Source organism: Pinus tabuliformis, chromosome Q (assembly GCF_031772625.1).
Source record: "Pinus tabuliformis cultivar Carrire ecotype Pingquan chromosome Q, CPIR1, whole genome shotgun sequence".
In the NCBI taxonomy this organism is placed as follows: Eukaryota; Viridiplantae; Streptophyta; class Pinopsida; order Pinales; family Pinaceae; genus Pinus; species Pinus tabuliformis.
Genome location: NC_142296.1, coordinates 1,293,444,146 through 1,293,468,408, shown reverse-complemented (window position 1 = coordinate 1,293,468,408; position 24,263 = coordinate 1,293,444,146). Strand labels below are relative to the sequence as shown.

Genomic DNA, 24,263 nt, shown 5'->3' with positions numbered 1-24,263 from the left:
GATGTTGGTGTATGAAAACTATGTTGAACTGCTCTTTTAGTGATGTGCCTAAATTTTGCCACCAAGGGGAAAACAAATGAAACAGGTACTGTTAGGAAGGGGAAATAATAGTAAGGGATTAGGAACTATTGGGATAGATTTGTTAAAGAAATATGGGAGAGGGTTTGAGATTTATGTGTGAGAGTCAAGGAAAATGATGGAAAAGAGTAACCTTGGTGGTAAACATTTTTTTAAACCCTAAAGAGCAATTGTCATGTGAATATTTTGACATGGTAGGGTTTGAGTTTTTGTTTTAGCATTCACCACATCAAACATAATATACACCATAAACTTGGATGATGAACAGCGAAGGAGGAGCTCAACCTACTTGAATTCAAGAGAAATTTGCACGTTTTGGGTGTTTGGAAGCCGTTCTGGAATTTTTTGGGCCAAACAGCTGAGTGCGCTGCGCAGCTTGCCCAACGCGCCGCGTCGTCCCAGTGTGCCGCGCATGTTCAAAAATACACTGGATGATCGCGCCCAATGCGCCGCGCCTCCCCAGTGCATTGCGCCATCTGCTCTATGCGTCGCGCCGGCTTTGAACACAGATTTGGCTCGAAACTTTGCAAGTTTTCCCTCTCAACACTAGACTTCAACCCTCTTTGACCTTTTAGATGCAAATGAATGTTTTAAAACCATGAAAACATCTTATAGTGATGGATTTGATTTTTGCTTCTCAGAAACCCACTTTGTAATGTTTTGACTTGGCACTTTTTCCACAATTAATAAAACTCTGTCTTTTTGTTTCCCTTTTGATTTTTTGGCTTGAGTGATGAATCTTCTGTCAATTTTTGCAGGGATAGTGGCATGTCTTGACAAGGGAAGACCAGGGCTGCGGCTGGAGAATTCAACAGCTGAAAATTGTTTTTTTTTAATTACATGACAATTTATTACAAAGCGAAATGACGAATTTTCTTCAAAACAGAGTTTTGAAGAAAATTCATAGTCGAGCATATGATGATGAAAATATTGAAAATGAACATTTAATAAGGACCAGCCTCATGGGTTTGTTGGCATTGTTAGACATTGTTGAAGACCAAATTGACTAACCCTAGACCTAATGACTGAAATGACCTTTGCTGATCTAGAAACTGAAACAGGACTGTAAGTGACTTTATAACTTGATTTTGTTGAACAGACCTGAGCCAGCAATGGATAAGGCATGAGGGGTAATGAATGACAAGACCCTTCCGTCAGATTATGGCATGCCCCTAGCAAAATGCAACTGAGTGAATTGAGCGAGACACATAAAAATGAAATGCAATAAGAGAAATGATCTTTGACGGAGGGATGACCAGACCGACTCTAACATTGGCTCCAATGGGGATGGTAGCTCCAAGGAGGTGCCAAGAACGGTAGATCTCTGGGAGAGCTAGACAGTGCCTTCGTCCATTGGGCTATGGAGTCCGTAATTTCAAGAAATCCACACAAGACCTTTGACTCAATTTATTCAACTGAAACTTGACTCAAACCGACTCAATTGTGAAACTGAAATGACTGAAAAACTGACTTGACAAACTAACTCACAATGACTAAGACCTGAACGTAAAACTTAAAGCTTGGTGGTAGTACATGACCACCTGTGTTTCTTACAAGGCAATATACGATCAAACTATATCAAAATGCCAATGTAACCAATCATGCAGATGTCTTCTTGATTGATTCTCCTTATCAGATCTCCTGGTCAACAGTAGATACTTGTAACTCGGCATCCAAAAACATAGTTGACCATGATCTCCTTCATCACTAAATACTGCAATAATCACCTTCACTGCTAACTGCAACAGAGTTGCCATTGGATCCTGAAAAACATGAAGATTTACCTCCTACTGAAGAAACAAAGTGTCTTTTTCTTTTGATTCTAATCTTCCTTCATAATGTACTTCAGTAAAAGTATGTTCCTATTTCTCAAAAAATTCTGAACAAGTAGATGAGCAGATCTCCTCTTGGAAAAACATTTCAAAACATGAGGCATATGAAGAAGAATCTGAAAGACAGTCCTGAATGTGCTGATCTTCTGTAATCTGAATATTATTTTGAGCATCTTCATATGATATAACAGCCAGATTGTCATGTTCCTCATTACATTCATCAATCAAGAGAAAGGAGACTTCGGATGTTTCTTAAAACCCAACACTATGATATCTATCATCTACCATAAATTCATCCAGAGGAACTTTTTCACTTACTTGAACAAAGATCTCATCTTGTTGTTCATGGACTGATTGGATTACTTCTTCATGAAGGCTTTGTTCTGATGACATGAGAACATTTGGATCCATAACTCTGTTTTCTTCATTCCAGATAATTTCAGCAGAGTTCTCTTTCATGGGATTCAGTACAAGGTTTTCTTGGTCATCACAATCTGAATCTAGATCTGAAATGGGTGACTTAACATTATCACATTCTGAATTTGACACTTGGCCTCCCCGCATGTTGTCTTCTTCTAAGGACAGATCTGAAATAGAACCCTCTCTTTCATCAGTTCCCATTGTGCTAAGATCTTGATCCTGCTGCAAAGCTTCCTGAGCATCTTGATGGGAATCCTCTAGGTTCTCTTCATGTTGCTGAAATGGATTCTCGTACAAGGCTTCCATGATCTTATCATCCATGAAGTCATCATCTTCATAATATTTCTCAAGGCTTTCAATAAAACTATAAGCATGTTTGCAACAGTTCTGAACTAAATTTAATGATGGATAATATTATTTATACCTTTCAAAGAACATGGCATGAATTTCCTTCAAACAGTAAATACAAGCAGGCGGCAAACTTTCATACCAAGATCGAGCTTCACCTTCCATAGTGGCCATGAATATTTTCATCAAGCAATCTTCAGGAAAATCAACCTTCAACTTGCGAATATGTATGTGAAATCTAACCAGATGTAAGGCAGCATCCTTCCTATCATCATCTTTAAACATAGGAAAATTCCTTTGCCAATTTACCTTTGGAATTTTATTTGGAAAACCTGGAATGTGATCTCGGCTCATGGGAGCATATCTTCTTGCAACCCGTTCCATCTTGAAAATCTTAAAGCTACTGATCTTCCTGCAGTGGAGTCACCATGAAGCATTGATCTCTGGATTTTTCAGTGCATGGAGTCGCCAGGTGAATGATTTCAGCCTTCTTATGTTTGATCGTTGTCAACCATCAACGATCAGATCTAAACTTGATACATGTACTGGGGCAATTAACAAGTTAGATGTCATGTTTACAAGCTAGACCGGAGATTGACTGAAGCAGCATTTATCTACTTGCACTAATGCAAAGCAAAATCATTTCGAATCCTACCTGGCATAACTTCAAGCTCCATCTGTAGCTTATAAAGCGAATGACATCAACAAGAAAACCATTTTTCTTCCCCAGTATGGTCGCCACTATGTTAGAGCCTAGATTTGCCTTAGGCTGAGACGACAAGGTTCTAGGTCCACATCAAAACCACACTCAACCTCGTAGCTAGCCTTACGAGGACAGGAGAGGGCTCTCTCCGGGTCAATCTCAGCAAAAGATAATCAATGGGGCTTGAGATGACTAATTTAGAAACTGATCTTAGGCTAGATATGAAGTGCAAAGTTATGATTTGAGTTTTTTGGGGGTTTTGTTGGAAAAAAGGGACAAGCAAATTTTGGGTCCGGGGATGAGGCCAGATTTTTGCAGAGGTCACGTAGGGGCAAGGTAGGCAGTAGTTTTGACGTTTTGGATTTGAATGAATGGGTGTATCAGACCGGTGAGGAGCCAAGGAGGGCAAGAAGGTCTCAAGATTCCTCCTCAAACAGATGAAAACATGAAGAATTAAACAAAATATCCAAGCAGAGCATAGCAGTCCATGAATTCTACCTTAATCACTCTTTTGTTTAATTGCAAAAGACAAGAGAAGGGAAAATGATACACATAAAAATAAATGAACTTACAAATACATAGAGAAACACACCATCAAAACATAGAGCCACATGGATCCAAACAAGTGCTACAAAACCCTGGTCTTTCCTTTGCCAAAATTGCATAAATGAAATGTACAATAGAGTGCCCAGAAATCCCAAGTGTCCAACCCTGAAAATGACTTAGAAATTACATAATATAGACAAGCCAAACCTATTCCCTTGCCTCTAGGGGTCGAGCTCATCATTCTAGGAGTTGTTTGAACTAATTCTAAACAAGGAACTGAAATCTAGGTAGTCAAACAACTTACCCCTATATGCTAGGAAACTGATTCATTCATTCAATTTTCACCTTTTAGTGAATGAATCCTCTAGAACAAGTAAAATGTGCCAATATTGCATCATGGTTATCAAATTACATCATGAAAGGTCAAGAGTAACTTCAAGAAGCAAAACTGGGCGAATTTCTGAGCTGAATAGTGAAAAATGGGCAAAAATCCTCTATGCGTCGCGCCACTTTGGAGCTGATTTTGTGCCACTTCCTGAAGTCCAAATTGAGACCAAGTGTGCTTGTTGGAAAACCCTGCATGTCTACTTTCCAACCCAAGTGGAATTTCTTAATTTGGATGTCATTTGCCCCTCCAAAACTTCAATCTCCCAAGACTACTTCCTGTGTGTCAAAATAGGGGAGTGAGGTCATTTTTTGAGTGTTTTTGACCCCCTGAGGACTCAAAACTTGCCCAAATTTCTTGGCCATGCACTAGCAGCCATGATTTTTCATGAAAAATCTAGAAATGTAAACTTTTTTCAGTTTGGAGCTCCATAGCAAAAGCGCGCGCCACGTGGCGCGGCGCATAGGGAGAAAAACCCTGTTTTTTAGTGCCAAAATTTGTCAAAATGCCAAAAATGCCCCAAATTTCTTGAAATTTGGGTTGGAGCTTCTTCATTAGATGTCATGTTGGGCTAAAGATGCTTCAGCCAATATCTGAAGACGATCAAGCTCCCTTTGCCTCTTTTGCTTCCTTATTGCCTTCTTTAATTTTGCCTTTAAATTCCTGATTCGTGCCTTGCAAACCTTGTTCTGTGCCATGTAGTGGAAAGCCATGTGTCTCAGCAATGCATGGTCCTTATCGGCCTTGTCCAACAGTCTCTCTAAGTGGATGTTAACTCTCTCGAGATTAGACTCCCGATCATCATTAATCTCTTGCTCCAATGAAGTGAGCTCAATTCTTCTCCTTTGTGCAGCTTGGCGATTCTCGCGGATGTTTTGTAACTCCATGATTGCTTGCTGATCTTCAAGCTGTTTGTTCCTCTGCTCCAAGTATTTCATAGTCCACTTAGCCCTCTCTAAGTCAAGGGATAAAGCTTTGATCTATGTTTTCTGCTCCTGAATGATCTGTCTAAGATGTACACTTTGTGGGCCCGTATCTGTATCATCATCATGAATGAGAATGAAGTCGGTCTCTTATTCACCTGAAGGCCCCTCATCCTGCATTGGCCTCTTGCCTTTGTCCTATACCTGTGGTGCTGATGTCGGAAGCAAGGCCCCTTCCACACCAGGTGGAGATAACACTCGCTTCGTTGCTGCAAACAAATGTCTAGTGCCCCTCTGATATGTGATGAATACCGGCACACTAGCGGTCTCATGGCGCTCATACTGATGAGAAGGTCCACCTGTCTCATGCTTAACCTCTGATAATCCCTGTGAAGCTCTGAAGAAGTCACGAGAGATGAAATCATCCCAAGAGATGCCCTGTACTCCAAGCTGATGAACCACCAAAATCTTGATGAGAGCAAACTGATAAACACTGTTAAGTTGCTACTGAGGGGTTTTGTGCTGCACAAGGGTGGTCATCCTCTCTATGTTCCGGCAAATGAAATACGAAATTTTCATCATCCGTACCCTGGTGAAATGCATGGGCAACCTGATGTGATAAGCATACAAACATGAGAATCGTCCTTCACAGCTGAAATACTTCATGATCAATTTCATTAGTGGAGCATATTCATATTTAAGATATCGGAATGGAAACATTCTCTTGAGCTGCCTCAAGAAACCGGTTTTAATGTATGGCTCATAATGTTGCCGGTCAATCTTCTTCCTCTTGGTCCATGCTTCCCCAATGTTTGGTATGCCGGTTGCTAGTGAGACATATTCTGGTGTAAGTGTGAAGGTGACACCAGCTAAAGTAGCCCGATCTCCATGTAAATGCAGCACAAATAGACGAGCCAACTCATGATGAAATTGAACATTAGCCACCTTTTCACAAAAATCATAGCATGACTGATGTTGAAAACAAAACATGGCAAGAGGGCAGGCCTGTAATTCAGTGAGGGTGATTGATTCTTCTCTGATATGTCTGCCACCTCTATGAGGCCTCCGGGGTGCATGTTCCTCCATGGGTGAGTCACTTTGGGTTTCCATTTCATAATCAAATGAATGCTCAGATGCCATGACTGCTGTTATTCAAACTGCCTTGGAGAAATAGATGTTGGTGTATGAAAACTGTGCTGAACTGCTCTTTAGTGATGTGCCTAAATTCTGCCACCAAGGGGAAAACAAATGAAACAGGGACTGTTAGGAAGGGGAAATAATAGTAAGGGATTAGGAACTATTGGGATAGATTTGTTAGGGAAATATGGGAGAGGGTTTGAGATTTATGTGTGGGAATAGGCTTTAGGGTTTCACATTTAAAAGCTTGGGAAAGGGAATTTTGGGATAGGGGTTTAGTAATTTTAGGGGATAGGGAACAATGAAAACAAAGGAAAAAATGGAGTCAAGGAAAATGATGGAAAAGAGTAACCTTGGTGGCAAACAATTTTTTAAACCCTAAAGAGCAATTTTCATGTGAAGATTTTGACATGGTAGGGTTTGAGTTTTTGTTTTAGCATTCACCACATCAAACATAATATACACCATAAACTTGGATGATGAACAGTGAAGGAGGAGCTCAACCTACTTGAATTCAAGAGAAATTTGCACGTTTTGGGCGTTTGGAGGTCGTTCTGGAATTTTTTGGGCCAGACAGTTGAGTGCGCCGCGCAGCTTGCCCAACGTGCCACGCCGTCCCAATGCGCCACGCCCGTTCAAAAATACACTGGATCATCACGCCCAATGTGTCGCGCCTCCCCAGTGCGCCGTGCCACCTGCTCTATGCGCCGTGCCGGCTTTGAACGCAGCTTTGGATCGAAACTTTGCAAGTTTGCCCTCTCAACATTAGACTTCAACCCTCTTTGACCTTTTAGATGCAAATGAATGTTTTAAAACCATGAAAACATCTTATAGTGATGGATTTGATTTTTGCTTCTCAGAAACCCACTTTGTAATGTTTTGACTTAGCACTTTTTCCACAATTAATAAAACTTTGTCTTTTTGTTTCCCTTTTGATTTTTTGGCTTGAGTGATGAATCTTTTGCCAATTTTTGCAGGGATAGTGGCATGTCTTGACAAAGGAAGACGAGGGCTGCGCCTGGAGAATTCAACAGCTAAATTTTTTTTTTTTAAATTACATGACAATTTATTACAAAGCGAAATGACGAATTTTCTTCAAAACAGAGTTTTGAAGAAAAGTCATAGTCGAGCATATGATGATGAAAATATTGAAAATGAACATTTAATAAGGACCTCCCTCATGGGTCTGCTGGCATTGTTAAACATTGTTGAAGACCAAATTGACTAACCCTAGACCTAATGACTGAAATGACCTTTGCTAATCTAGAAACTGAAACAAGACTGTAAGTGACTTTATAACTTGATTTTGATGAACAGACCTGAGCCAGCAATGGATAAGGCATGAGGGGTAATGAATGACAAGACCCTTCCATCAGATTATGGCATGCCCCTAGCGAAATGCAACTTAGTGAATTGAGCGAGACACCTAAAAATGAAATGCAATAAGAGAAATTATCTCTGACGGAGGGATGACCAAACCGACTCTAACATATATGTTTGGTGATCTCCTCTGTCTGCTTGAGAAACTAGGAGCTCCAACCTGCTCCTCAGCTTCCTGCACCAATTTATCAACCAAATTGGTTCTCTTCCTCCCTTATCTAGAAGGCTCTGTGTGAGTGGGTGTCTCCACTCAGCCTACTCTTTACTCCTCCACATGTCGCTGCTTTACATCATTCTCTTGGAATTTCCTCTTTCACTTGAGCAAGATGTGACTTTGTGGACCTGATTGAGGCTCCTCCTTTGGAACTAGAAGCTCCTCCTCTAATGGTATGCAAAGCTCTCGTTCTAGAGAACTCCTCACGGCTTTATCCTCATCAAATATCGCATCCCTCCACATAATAGTCATCCTGAGTGAGTGAATCTACACCCGGTAATATGATGTGTCTCAATATAGCCTACAAAGATCCCCCTCTCTACAATGGGCTCCATCGTTTTCCTGCTATCTTTGGAGACATGACAATAAATTATGGATGCAAAAATGTGAAAGTGGGATTCATTTGGTTTCCTCCTCGTGAAAGCCTCTTAAGGTGTAATCATCCCAAGAATTTTGTGAGGGTTCATGTTCTGCAAGTAAACAATTGTATTGTAATTCTACCCACAGGGATGGTGGTAATGCTTGGTCATGCAACATTGCTCTGGCAACTCCTACAATACTTCTATTTTTTCTCTCTGCAACCCCATTTTGTTGTGGGTTGTGGGGTGTAATCAACTCCCTTCTAATACCCTCCTTGGAACATAATTCTTTGAAGGCATTAGACACATACTCTCCTCCATTATCACTTCTCAGGGATTTAATTTTCTTTCCAATCTCATTTTCAACTAAGGCTTTAAATTCAACAAACTTTGAATAAAAAATGTCTTCCTTTTTCATGAAATAGATCCAACATTTTCGGAAAAATCATCTATTAAGATCACATAATACTTGTACTTTGCAGTTGAAACTATGGAAAATGGTCCACACACATATGAATGAACTCGCTCCAAGATGGCTTCAGCTCTGCCATCTCAACCCTGGAAGGAGGATTTAACATATTTTCCAAGAGTGCATCCCTTGCAGACATCATGTTGATCAAGGGTGCATTTTGGAAGTCCAATGGTGATATGTTGCAATATTTTCAAAGCTCCATGGTGTAGGTGTCTCGTGCCCTATGCTAGAGCTCTCCAACATCTCGGCCCTAAACATGTTTATCCTCGCTACTCAATGTAGTGCATGCATCCACCTCTAGCTTGTAGATACTTTTAACCTGAATACCAAGTTGTTTAACTTTTCCAAAAGCAACATGTTTTAGATGGGCCTTGCCTCTACTGAACCCCACATCATATCCTTTGTCTTCTAGTACAGGTACAGAAACAATATTTTTCTTCAGGGTAGGGACATACATTACATTTTGTAGGTGAAGATGGGAGCCTAACTCTCTCTTGAAGGTGACAGTGTCAATCCCTTTGGTACTATACCTTCCATCATCTCCAAGCTCTATGTGTAATTGTAGGTCCTCTTCTAAGTTGCTAAAGAACTCCTTATTTCTTGGCATATGAAATGAAGCACCAGAGTCTAAGTACTATACATGACCTCGTACAGTACTTGCCATGCATGCAATGAGAGTAAAATCCAACTCGAATTGTGATATGAGAGCATCTCCTCCTGCTCCTGTTGCAGGCTTCTTACAAGATTTCTTGTGTGGAAACTCGGTTGCATAGTGTCCATACTCATGGAAATGAAAGCATTTAATTTTATTGAGGTCTTTCTTCTTGCCATGGTTCTAGTTGGATTATGCCTTGCCTTGGGCCTTCTTGCCTTTGGCTTTATTTCCTTTGCTAGCTAAGGAAAAAATTTCTTCCTCCACAGTTTTGGATGTGACGCCATCTCTAGTGTTTCTTCTAACCTCCTCCTGCACCAAGTTAGACCACAGTGTTTCCCAATCTAGGAGCTTGTATATTCCATTAACTAAATCATGATACTTGTGCGAAGACTTTGGAAGACCAAGGAATTTTAAGCTCACAAGTTCAGATGATGGCATAGTATCTCCTACTCCTCCAAGTTCATCTCTCACCTGAGTGAATCTGGATAGCTATTGAACAACAATTTCATTTTTTATCTCTCAATCCCAGCTTCTTGGCATCAGTGTTGCTTTGGAATAGTTTTGTGAGGGTTTTCCACATTGCATAAGTAGTCTCCTTGCTATGCAAATTTGAAACCACATGATGTTTGACTCCCTCCAAGATAATCCTCCTTGATTTTGATGTGTCTTTCTTCCACTAAGCCATTTTTTGTGCATCTGATGTTGTTGGTTTTGGAATATCAGTTTGTGTGTACTCCAATACTCCATTATCATCCAGCACAACTTCCATCTTGTATTTCCAAGCACAAAAATTTGAAGTTCCCTCTAATGCATACTCAAGCCTCAATCCATTGAAAGACATTGTTCTTGCACTGAAGAAATATCCACACCACAAATCTGTTATTCGAAATTTCTTTGAGAGATCAACAAGAACCTAGTTTCTATGTAGTTTTCAATAGCTCTGATACCATGTAGAAATAACTCAATATTTGTAGTTGCTAATGAAATAACACTGAAATAGATAGACACAAATTTCTTCTACTAAATCTATGGAAGGGTAAACATACAATAAAAACACATGAAATCATTCAATCACAGTGAACACAGTTTTTATTGGGGAACCCAACTAGGAAAAAACCCTCCTCTATTTCTATTAAATTAGGTGAGAACAATGATCTATTATAATGACAACTTCAATCCTTGAAGCTCAATCTTCACTACAATATTGATCTCCTCCTCCCGAGTTTGATCTGCCAAATACTTAGGAAAAATAGGCCTCCTGCTTCCTCACATTTCCTTGCACAATTCCTGAGGAAATTAGCTCACTTCCATTACACAAACTTTGTACACTCACTAGTATACATTAATGATCACAATTATGCATGTTTACTCCACTCCACTACGCAATTCGAATTGCATGCATGACTAGGGCTCGTTTTAGTAAATTGACTAGTTAATTGAGAGATCAGTGAGTTAACAATAGTTACAACTACTCAACTGAACTCATACTAACTCTATTCTATAGTAAAGCTCAAATAATTGAGTCTCACTAAATATAACTCCACTAAATAACTAGATCTTAGCAATCAACTCATGCACAACTCTACTTCTTTCCCACAAACTCGAATTGACTAACTTAATTGAGTGATTTGGCCACGTCACTCCTGCTCACTACAACTCAAGTCATCCTACTGAAGTGGAAATTTGAATTTCTCCATTTGACTAAGGCAGAAGTCAAATAAAGCCTTTCCTTACTACAATTTAACAAAACAATCCTTTCAAGGTTTAAGTGTTCCTTTCTAGCACCTTAGGATTTCACACATAATCAACTTGTACCAAATCAAATACCTATCCCAAGTACAAAACCATAGAAATATCTCTATCTCTCTTCTCCAAAAGCGCAGCCTTGATCAAATAATCTCTTATGGCACTTAGAAATCTCTAAAAAATATAATTCCATGTGAAAAAAAGTGATGTTTATTGCAAATTCAAAGATTTCACCTAAACCTTGAAGTTATATGAAATTATTACATGTGAATTTTCAACTAATTGGCATTATACAAGGAAATGGGTACATGTTTCTAAAATGAAAACGCACTAGAAATGTGATCCCCCAAGAATTTGGAAATAGGGAAACTATATATATATATATATATAGTATTTTATAAAATAGCACATTATATTGAAACTTAGAAAGAAAATGGTATAAATAAATGAGCAAGAACATTTAATTGCCAATAAAAAATGTTAAGCAAATTTTCACCATCACTTATATTAGGATCCTCATCATTCGTATTTGCCTTTATCTCAATCCTCTAGAGACATTAGTCAACACCAACCAATTTCAATAAAACTACCTAATCCAAGCTTTATGGTATAAAAAATTGAACACACATAATTAGTGATTTTGGCTTGAGTGAAGGGTACAACTTTGCTAGGGCTTCAACAGAGGAGTCCAACAATCGATATCACCAATATCAAGGTACATAAATGGCTCATTGTTCTTGATTAAATATCAATCCCATGCCCTCATATGCAGTAGAATCTAATGAAAATGTTGGAATCCTTCCAATCTTGCCAATCCTAAAAATTGTTAAGTCTGTTGAATTTTAAATTGGATATGAAACTCTACTTTCTCCATATTAAATATGACGATGTTGGAACCACTCAAACATATTCAAACAATTAATGGTAATGTTAAAAATTTAAGTAAAAGGAAGAAAAGGAAAGATAAAGGAAATGTCAAACATTAATTGTTAGCATTTCTGGTTCGAATTGATAGTGAAACCCTCTTTTAAAGAAAATATTATGGCCTTAGAAGCTTGTACAAATGTCATTAATTCATAGTTAACCTTTAATTAGCCATCAAAACCAAAATTGCTCCAACAATCAAATTAAGAAAACATCAAACAATTTTTTTTCAGAAATACATTGTACAAACATTGAAACAATTTTCAATTTGTATGAAACACATTTACCACAAGTGAAACATGTTTCAAATGTGTTTCAATTGCATTTCATCTTTTCAATACAGAGATGCAACTGATATGGTTAGGGGGGAGGTGCAGTGGGAACATTTCGTACAACATAGATTTTCAATCATACATTAAATCTAAAAAGATTAATTAATAATGACAATATCTCACTCTCTTTATATATTTTATATATAAGGGGATACAATATATCTAATACAAACGCAGACGAGAGAGATGGCCATCGCTGAGATCTCGGTCTGTGCAGGGAATGAAACCCTCGTCATGGCGATCATCGGAGGCGGCGTGGAAGAGAAGGACGCAGTTACGGTTCCCCACAGGATTGACAGTAAGATCGCGGCGCTGGAGTGTTTCGACCCTTCTCAAGTTCCTGAAGCGGCCTTGATCATACGGCCCAATACCTGGAAATTACCGGATGCCGTGGGTACAGCGTTTATCCTTCGTCCATATCACCCATTGCATGATGGGCCAAATGCAACTAGGGCCGATCTGAAGGAGAAGCCAGCAAAGCCGTTCGAGACCAGAGATCTGCAGACTTTTTTCGCTTTTGGGCTCAGAACTTATTTTGGGGGCGGAAATTTGTCAAAAATCGGCCTGATATATACAGGATCTGCCAGCCTAGTGATAGTCAGGCTCATCCCTCTACAATCGCTTCATGCATGCAAAGACGAAGGGTTGCATGGGGCAGATCCGCCTATGTACACAGTTGCATGGCCCAAAACCTGTAGATCCAGGCCGGATCTCTCTAATATGAGCAAGATGCAAGACCTCCAGGAGCTCAGGCAGCTGATCGGTGGTTATATGCATCGATCCAACAGAGGTTTTGCAGAGCGCGACAGGCAAATGGTAGAATGCCTCAATAGAAGCTCAGATCTGGAAGACCGCCGACAGCCAGATCACAAGACAACCAGCAACGTCACCGTTTCAGGCAGAGCAGGAACACAGCAAAATTGCAGACATCAAGTAACAAAAACTCGTTTCCAGATTTTCATTAAAACCCCAGAGACGCAATCTTTTTTAGTATGGGTACATGCAGAAAGTACTGTGCTGCAACTGAAGCAGCAAATCTGTACATTTACTGGATACCCTAGCCAGATCCAACACTTAGTCAATGGCAGATGGTCTCTCCAAGACAACAGAACCATGGGAAGCTATGGGATTAGCACAGGAGAAACCATTGTTTTGAACCTCAGACTGAGAGGAGGAGCCCCTCCTCAGGGTTAGACAAGCGGCTCAGGGGGAGACAAAAACTCCTCATGAGGGGACAAGGGGAAAAAGACAGCACCTCAACAGCAACCCAAAGGAGGTTCCTCCTACAAAAACATTCTTCAGGGTAACAAAGATACAGGGTCCTCTCCAGATCAAGGCAGGTATACTCCTAGGCCATACATAGTAGATCAGTTAGGTCAAACCCCAGCCCTAAACTTTGACTCTACAGGGCTTGATGTCTTCGTTAAGTCCTATGAAACGCAAGCCCTAATCTGCCGTTTTAACAGTTTCTGGCCAAAACCAATGGATCTATTCCATTGGATTTTCACCACTTGGACCATGGAATGTGATATACATTTATGCTCCAAGGGATTTTTTATAGTTAGATTCGCATCCTCGGAAGTCAGAGAAACAATCATCAGAGATGGGCCTTGGTTCTGGGGAACATCGGGGCTGTTCATGACCCCATGGTTCCCAGATTTCGATCCAAACAACATGACTGTATCCAAAGTGCCGGTTTGGGTCCGTCTATACAACCTTCCCCTTCACTTTTGGAGTGAACGAGTCTTGGAAGGAATTGGGAACAGCATAGGGAAATATATTAAAACATATCTGGAGAGGATTGATGATAGGGTATACACTTTTGCACGCATTTGTGTGGAAGTAGATCTAAGCAAAGGGCTACCAGATAACATAAGGCTGATCTACAAACAACAAAACTGGCTGCAAGCACTAGACTACGAAAATACTGCTTTCAGATGCAGGCTCTGCAGGCAGACAGGACACCTGCAAAGCACATGCCCAGAAGCCAAAAAAGCAAACAGTGAAAAGAAGCAGAAAGGGAAGCAGAGGAAAGGATGGCAATTTCCCCCCCCTGACTCAGATGATGAAGAATCAGAAGCAGAAGAGGATGACACCCCCGCAGAGAATGCAGAGGTATCCCAAGAAATGGAGACTCAGAAGGAAACTACATCAGAAAACAAGATCACAAAGCTCCACCAAAATCAGGCAGAGAAGACAAGCGAGGATCAAAGCATGGGAGGGATCAAACGGCATCACCACTCAGATACTTCAGACTCAGACAAGGAAACAGCCCCACAGAAAGCAGAAACACAGTTAGTCATAGCTTCGATCGAGCCCACTCAAGGAGAGTGGTACAAGGTCGAAAAGAAAAAGGGGAGAAAAACTTGAAGTGTGAGTTTTTACTCACTGCCGAAATTCAGTTTTTTTTGCCTCTTTCTTCTCTTTTCTCTCTTCTATATTCTTATACTTCTTTATGCACGTTAGTCTTCTAACGTTGCATGGGGTGCGAATGCACTCGAGGCCATATGGGCAGCTTATGGAAATGCTTCAATGCATCTGCTAGTGTAACTTTTCATTTTTTAAATAAAAGGTTACCGTTTTTTTCCCCTGGAAAAAAATATCTCTCTCTTTATCCCAATTTCACAATGCAACATAAAAAACATTCAATTATACTTCAATACCGAAAAGATACAACACTTGAGCCACACTTTCGAAGCATTTAAAAGATCTAAAATGTCATAATGTGACAAATTACAGCAATAAATCCACCCTATTGTCTTCTAGAGATATGTTTTAAATCACATCACTGATTCAACACTATGTTATGTTAAATAATCATGAATGAGTGCTAGAATCTACGCAATCAAGAATATAACATGAATTGAAATTCAAATATGTCAACACACAATACTTGGATAGCTCAAACACTTCATACACACATACACACACCACCAACTTATCACAAGGTCATAGAAGTCAAACTCTTCAAACCCTAGCTAAAGAAACCAAAAGGAAACCCCTACCACCAACTCCTAGGTAAGAATCACTCCTAACCAATCTTCAATAAGCTAGCATACATTGTACATGTCCTTGGAATCTTCACGACAAGCACATCAAGTAGCACTAGGGTTTCCAAAAGCCAAAAAATCTTAACTTTCTTCTCTTATAAGAACTATAAGATTAACTGCTTCATTTTCTCCTCTATTATTTATACAAACTTCTATTATTCCCTTGAAATTCCTCTAAGAAACCTAGTGCCCATGACAGAGAGAAAGTACACATGGAAGGGAGTACAAGAAAATGAGTTCACCCTTGCTCTCACTTCTCTACCAAAGATATATGATTACTTGAGTGAACAAGTGCAAGTGGTGGAAAGAATCATTTCATCCTTTGTTTATATCAAAGATAAGAGAAGCCAACAATACAAATTGGATCTAATCCACTACAAAAAACATAACTCAGAAACAAAAAAAGCCAACATGTGGAGAGTTTAAACTCTAGATTGCACATGTTAAGGTCCAATGTGTGCACATACAACAAGGCTTTAAGGTTGAGCGTTCCTCAAGAAGAGTCTAATGGTCCTCCAAATACCTCTAAAGCTCCAAGGTTGCCTCCTAACCCATGTGTAACTTTGTTTCCACCACACCTACATTATCATTCTTGAATCCAAGCATCCTCAAATTAAGTACAAACCTCCATGCAAACATGCAATCTAGATCTTACTGCCCTCCTCCTCAAACGTGGATCATTCTCTAAGCAAGCAAGCAACTCTCCATTTGCACATCATGGAAAATGTCATCATGCCCTTCAGGTCTTATAGAAGGAGAACTATAAGATTAAATACTTCATTTGCTCCTCTATTGCTTATACCAAATGCTAAGCTTCCCTTGAAATTCCTCTAAGAAACCTAGTGCTCAAGGCCACGAGAGAAAATACACATGAAAAGGAGTACAAGAAGATGAGTTCACCCTAGCTCTCACTTCTCTAATAAAGATATATGATTACTTGAGTGAACAAGTGCAAGTGGTAGAATGAATCATTTTGTCCTTTGTTTATATGAAAGATAAGAGAAGCCAACAATACAAATTGGATCTAGTCCACTACAAGCAACCTAACTCAAAATGAAATAAGCCAACATGTGGAGAGCTTAAACTCTAGGTAACACATGTTAAGTTGCAAGGTACACACATCCAACAAGTAAGGCTCTAAGGTTGAACGTTCCTCAAGAAGGGTCCAATGGTTCCCCAAATATATCTAAAGCTCCAAGGTTGCCTCCTACGCTATGTGTAGCCTCATTTTCAGCACACCTACAATATCACTCTTAGCCCAAGCATCCTGAAATTAAGTATAGGCCTTCATGCAAACATACAATCTAGATCTAAATGCCCTCCTCATCAAAGGTGAATTATTCTCTAAGCAAGCAAGCAACTCTCCATTTTCACATCATAAAAAATGTCATTGTGCCCTTTAGGTCTTATATGCTCCAAGAATGCTACCCAAGCATTGAAACAAATTTTGGTGATAATGATCCAACTAACTCTGATTTGCTGGACACTTCTTATGGTCATCCACAACAAAGTCACCAAATTGATCAAAACAATCATGAGGCAAAAACTAGAACACAAACTACAATAAGAGGGAAAACTAAAACCATTATAACTCGAGGTCCTCAACATGGAACCTAACTCATGGACATAAAAATGTCTAAACTCCAAATCATAATAACGCACACCCAATCCACCATTTGAAAGGAGAACATAGAAAATAAAACAAAACAAAAAACAATGTAGGAACTGAATTAGTTTAGATACCTAAGGTAGCTCTCAACCTTCAATTATGGAAGGAACATCTTTTCTATTGCACCTTTTTTGTTTTGTTGATTTTAATACTATATTAATGACTTTAAGCTATAAACATATTCATGGTATATGTAATGTTGGAATGGTTAAGTTTCACAAGAAAAGAAAAGTAAAAAAATTGACATAGGCCTTTCTATAATCATTGTGACACAAACATGCTTTCACTAGTTCATGAATAACCAATGTAATGTAATTGAGTAGCATCACTAAAAGATCCCTTCAACAAAGATTGCTCGGTGAGGGATGCAATTCCACCAAACTTACAACAACAACAAAAAATCATCATGAGATAAGGGTTCTCCATCCATAAGTTGAGTCAAGCTCGACCACTGCTACTATAACCACTAAGAGGATGTGTCAGCATACAAATCACACCCTTAATTTAGAAGTGGCTTGATCTTGGGTTGATTCATCCACATATCCATAAAAAAATATCAAATACTTTTTTGACCATTCATATCAATAACTAGACAAAGGTCCCCAAGCATGAGCTAAGTTAGAGCCTGACAACCACCACTATAACTGCTAAAATTATGCATTAGCTTACACATCACACCCTTAGTTTGTGAGTGACTTAAGCATGTGCTTCGTCATCATGTACCACTTAGCTAGTACCTCACAATTTAAGGCAAACACAATTTGACCAAGTCACCAAGAGCTAAATTATTAAACACTTCTTGAGAGATTTGAACCTTGGTAATGGGTACAAAACACCCTTATTTTACTATCTAACTAGACAACATAATTCTTTTTTTCTCAACACAATTCTTTCATAATCTCATAAGGATCACAAGGACCCAAAAAAACCATGTCTTTTGCTAGTCTATGGTTGTCCAAAACTCCAATCATTATTCTTTTGTGCTAAAGGGAGGGTATTATTATATTGTCATGAAAAAAGTCATGATAATTAAATCCAAAAAGATCAACCATGATAATTTAATTTATGATAAAATTCCTCTTTGAGACTCTCGTCACCTCTATTATTTTATATGCATGTGAGGTTTGGGGTTGAATATATCTAAAAGAATCATGGAGAAAGATCGAACTAATTCAAAAGCAATTTATAGCCTACAACCTCAAGATTAAAAGAAATACTCCCTACTCTATCCTCTTGATTGAAGCTAATCTTTCCCCCACTGAAAGCATGACAGCTTTACAACATGGAAGAGAAGAGGTGGTTCCCCAAAGTTGTTTCTAACTCTAGCCAAAACCCCCACCTCACGGCTCAAGTGAGACTAGCAAAAAGATGCCTAGTCTTGGCTTGACCATTGGGTGATAAAGGAGGACATCATCTTGGAGAGTAAGGATTATTAAAATTACTATTACTTCCAAATTAATGATAAGATCTAAAATGATGAGCTAGATGGAAAAAGGAAGCTAAAGTATTGTAAGGAGGTGATCAACACCATTCTTGCTAAACCAGAATTATCTTTTTGTCTTGACAAGCGCTAAGAAAAAAATGAACATTGTGAAGACAAGAACTAATTCTCACAAGCTTCGAAGTGAAAATGGTGTTGGTCTATTCCCAAAACACCTTGGGACAAAAGAGTATGTCACATTTACGATCCTAAGAGCGTTGAAGATGAAAAACACTTTCTCATTTCCAAAACATTTGCCACAGTACCAACCTTCTTGACTTGTTAAGTCGGCAAAACTATAGTGATCTAGAAACACTTTTCTCCCTTCTTTTTTATCATAAAAATAAAATTTTAAAGAGTTTCAATTAATTTCTTACTTTCTTAAGGTTTGATAGATCATATTGGTTTTAGTGGGATGTTAATCTTTATCATCCTCATCATCATTCTTTGCACAACTAGGCACAGCACTACACATTGCGTGAGGTGCAGTGCGAGGGAGATCACAAGCTCGCATATCACAAGGGGGCCAAGGGCCCCTCTGTTTTAGGGGTTTGTAAAGTGGGGGACAAAGTCCCTCCTATGCAAGCGCTTGGGGGCAGCACCCTCAAAACAAATAAAAAAATGTCATTTTTTGTGTCCATTTCTAGGGGTTTTCGACACAATTTTCACTTCCAAAATTTTTATGGTGCATGTTGGTTTGGCCTATAATTTTGTAGTTTCAATTAAGAAACTACAATTGTATTATAATCTGAAGTAAATAGATTGAAGTAAATAGATTGGTGTTATATAGATGCCACACTATATACATATTGTATTGTAATATTGTAAACAGAGAAATCTAATTCATTTTTTTTGTTTGGGTTTGCAAAGTAAAATCTCAAAGTTAATGTGTATTTGTTATTGCATCTTTTCTATTTCACTAAAAATCAGTGTCCAACGATTAATTATACAAGGTTAAAACCTACAATAATATAGTATTTTATTTTGTGACAAAATAATTTAATACTTAATAGAAACCCTCTCTCTTTCAGGCACTAAGGAATAGATTTATAGGTGAGGATGATTCGAAAAGCCCCTTACGTCGTTGTTATTATAATATTTGAAACATCTTAAGTCATAAGTTCATATCTCCCAAGCCATGGTGAAAATAGACAAATTTGAGTCTTACGCTTCACAATCCCAAAAATGACCAATTTTTCTGAATAATTTAATTTTTCATTCATTTTTGGCATAATCCACAGCTTGTTGTATAAAGAATTACCACAAAGCCAACAGTAATTTGGTCTAGCAACAAGTAGCTGAGTTATCAGACTTGTATTAACGTGCAGACTTGAGTAAACACCCCAACCGCGAGCTGAGGGGGACAAGTGCAAGTCATGGGTGTCATTGACAGCTACAATACACCCCTCCCCACATTGCATGGCAGCTTTGCCAAAAATATTCTGCAAGCATTTTATCAAAAGAAAAAAATGCAAAAACGACATACCACACTACCGAATAGGAATAGCGAGAAGTCCAGGTTACTAAAATATAAATACTTGATCAAGCATTCACTTAGTCTTAAAATATACACATCCCCCACTTTTTAATAACTTTCCTTGAAACAATACAAGCCAATCACAATTTGAATGAATTCCAATGCTGGTGAAAGCATATTTCACATTCATCGACTGCCAATTTTAATGTCGGTTCAACCTTTCAACGCTCTCAAATAAGGGCAAGATTGTTAAAAAATACAACATATTGATGTGACTCTTCAACCATTCATAAGATTTCAAAATCAATGCAATAGAGAGTCAACTATCAAACTGTATGTTGTTGTCGGATTCTGACTACCCTATAATGTCTTCGTGCTTGTATGGCTTTGCAAAGTCAGCTAAGACTGCTCATGCGGAAAGGTATCTCAGTTTTTACTATCAGATGTCTCGTGTTCTTGCACTTCAGAATGGAAAATAGACAGCCTAACCTTTCCATCTAACTTGGTTAAAGGTGAGAACTGACAATAAACGAATCGCTAATAAAGATTAATCTAAGAATTTTTACAAGTTAGATGACTCGTGTCTGATTCTGGAGCCCTTACATATAGTGTCTGGTTTCGAAACCTAAATCTGTATGGACAGCTTTTTCCATCCATATCTATTTTTTACCGTTGTGCATTATGAATTTTTACTATGAACATAATGAGTTCCTTTATGTTATCATGTCTAATGAATGTGCTTTACACCACATAGCAAAGGTAGACGCATCAATCTCTAGTTATGGTCATTGAATGTTATGCACTTTCTATTCAACCATTACACTCAGACAGTCATATTTTATATGCGCCTACAATCAAATTAGATCTTTGCTACACAGTAAGGAACGAGTTCAAGCTTTTCCTTTGAAATACGCTAAAAAGTAATGTTATCAGGCTCTCAAAATCCAACAAAAGGTGTGTGAAATCAAGATAAGATGCCTCATATAAATACCATTAATAATGTGCACACTGCAATGATTGAAAATCCATCCATCTACAATGTACAACAGCTGACTAAAACATCTCCAACTATGTTCTTTCAAGAATTCATTCCACAACGTGGTTGGCTACACAAGGCTTCTGGCAATTCTAGCCTGTTAAACTCCGCTGGTTCTAAGATAGGAAATTGTTTCTGCCCAAATTTCCTTTCTGAAGAAACTGACCAAATGTCCTTGCATGTAAATAAATGACATTGTAAATGGTCCTCCTTGAAGTTGAAGTTCTGTTCCAAAATAATGTTCAGGCTTCGGCCTGTCCACTACCACTGTACATTAAATGCAAATATAATGTTTGTTAAACAAAAAATAGCCATAAAACTAATCAGGTCAAACACCATGCAAAAGCATAGGAACAAACAAATACAGTAAAAAGGGATGTCATCAGCAGGCCAGGATATAAAAACTCTTATACTTCTACTCAGTCAAATTTCATGAATCCCACACATATATAAACAACTTTCAAGCCTAGATAAATTGTTTGTGACCACACTGATATACTCTACTAAATTACAGGCATTACTGCAAGGAGCCTGCCAGCATTTTTGAAGCTGATCGTTTTTTCACTTGCTCCTTCATCAAACCCTTCTGAATCCGAGTCTTGATAGCCGTTTCCTGAAAATTTAGCAGACCAAATAAACATTACCGATTTAAGCAATAGGTAATTGTGAAGTAGCAGGTTTAAAACCACATTTAAGTGGCAATACATATGCCCTTTCGATTCATCAAACTTTCTCATGCAGGAAGGGGCCTACAACTACTTACTTCAAGAGGATAATATGCTTCATGTAATTCACCAAGAGTTTTCCAATTTGAATGATATTAACAAAACAGCTAGAAATAAGAAAACCCAAACCTTAGTTGAAATATTTATTGATTTCCCATAGAAACAGCAATACTTGCCTGAATATTGCAAGCTATCAAAATTTAAAGAAAACTACACGCAAGAGGGTTTAAACTTTGTTTCCAACACAAAAGTTTTTTGGAGCTTCTAGCTAACACCCAATTTAGATAATATTAACAAAACAGTTGGAAATAAGAAAACTCAGAACTTAGTTGAATATTTATTGATTTCCCTGTGAACTGCAACATTTGCCTGAATATTGCAAGCTATCAAAATTTAAAAGAAGCTACTCACGAGGGTTTAAAATTTTCTTCTAAGGTCGTTTTCAGTGTTTCCACCACAGCATTGTACTTGAGTTATGACTAAAAATTCACACGCAATTTTTATTAAGAGCTTTTTCGAAATTACCCCTCTTGCCTTTTTCTAAATGTGCTGCTGCAGGACAGATAATAAGAATCGTCATATAGAACAATGGTTTGTTTGCTAGGATGGTGACTTTTAATGATATTCTAAGTCACCTGACACGGGGATTCGGGACACGTAGGATTCGGGATTCGTGGTGTCGGATTCGGGACACGCTGACCCCCGGAACAAGACACGTTAGGACACGTTATATATTATTATTATATATATATATATATATATATATATATATATATATATATATATATATATATATATATATCTTAAAAATTAGTTATTAGCATATTTCTTACACAAATTTTAATTAATGATACAAATTTATTGATTTCAAACGTAGATCTTCATCTATAGCTATTAGCATGCATAGTACATACAAAATTCAAATAAATGTCAGTGGTACTGGTCACATAAATGATAAATGATAAAATCATAAATCTATTAAAAATTTAAATCATGATTCATAATTCATAACTGAAAGACAACTTACAACTACAAGATAGTAAGATAAACAAACTGACAACTGTAGTTTTCTCATTAAGTCATCAAATCAAAATCTGTTACATAGGCTCAGATTATATGGCGTTGCTCCATACGTTGTGGTGACTGGTTCTATATACCCAACATTACAGTGGTTCAAGGGTTTTGTGTCACGCAATTTATGCAAACTGATCACTGATAAGGCGTGATACATACTAAGTTTTAACAGCTCAGCAAACTAACCTTAAACCTGCAAATTGCAATGCGGTCCGCCGCTCCAAATCGCTCCAAATCGCTGTTACTCGCTCCAAATCGATGTTAAGGTTGCAAATGCGGTCAAATGGGAATGACAACAGCGAACTTAAACCTACCAGCAGCCCGAAAAACGAATCCGAAACCAGGATTCGATTCCAAAATCGTGACACGTTCTTCATTTTTTTGACACGCTCATGACACGACGTACCCGGATATGACACGACGAGTCATTGAAACATGACACGTGTCAGGACAGAATCGTGTCCGATTCATCCGATTCGGGATTCGTCCAGGGGTTTGGACGAATCCGGTTTCATAGATGATATTTTTGACAGTGATTCCCAGTAATCGACATCTGTTTGTAATCCATGACCACATTGCAATTTAGAAAAACAAAAACATTGTAATTCAACACAGCTTATCCTAGCCATGATTACAATCGAATGATTACCATGATTACAATCCAGTGATTATTATAAAACTTTTAAATGTGCATATGCTTTAATTAATTGCTTTAGATAGACACAAAATAAAAAACATCAAACATTAACAATTTTCTAAATTGTTCAAAGTTGAGCATGTGATTGTCAAACAAAACTAATGTGTTCATTGTCAAATCCATGACAGTGACAATTCAAAATATTTTATAAAGAAACGGTCACGATTCATACACACTTAATTTTAGCGAACAGGCATGTTGTAAAACAATGTACAAAAAATTATCAATACAGAAAAATAAATCCAAAACAATATCAAGCATGGCAGACGGAAAAGTTGAAGGAACATCAATGCCAACATATAAAGGAATGGTCGTAACAAAGTAAATCACGAACTTCTGTAAGGAATTCAAAAATATTCCTAAGATGCAACTGGGACCATACATTCTTCACGCTTGTACAGAAGTTTCTTCCAGCCATACATTCAAGCTATGGCAACAACTTTAGTAGCTTGTAAGCTGTAATAATTATAGGTATGGGCACAAATCATCGATTGGAATTAGTTTCTGTTGAGGCCTGTTACCACACAAACTAGCACCATTAACTTTCCAAAGACAAGCTACTAGCCTTTTAAAATTAGGAAGTTGGCCAATGTCACCTCAC

The 24,263-nt window shown here is 38.2% G+C and overlaps 1 protein-coding gene across 3 annotated transcripts in view; it reads right to left on the bottom strand.

Moving 5' to 3' along the window:
* Positions 1 to 21,089: 21,089 nt before the first annotated feature.
* LOC149224560 (choline-phosphate cytidylyltransferase 2-like) overlaps positions 21,090 to 24,263 on the bottom strand; it is a 91,849-nt gene continuing 88,675 nt past the window's right edge. Inside the window, exons 8-9 of one of the 3 annotated variants that reach the window (XM_089386156.1) lie at positions 21,688 to 21,779; positions 21,090 to 21,433 (exon numbers count right to left, since the gene is read on the bottom strand). In XM_089386156.1, coding sequence (XP_089242282.1) covers positions 21,409 to 21,433; positions 21,688 to 21,779 — 117 coding nt within the window. In that variant the 3' untranslated portion in view covers positions 21,090 to 21,408. Of the gene's footprint in view, positions 21,780 to 24,263 lie in introns of all 3 variants that reach the window. The other 2 variants (XM_089386158.1, XM_089386157.1) reach the window with 2 other exon arrangements.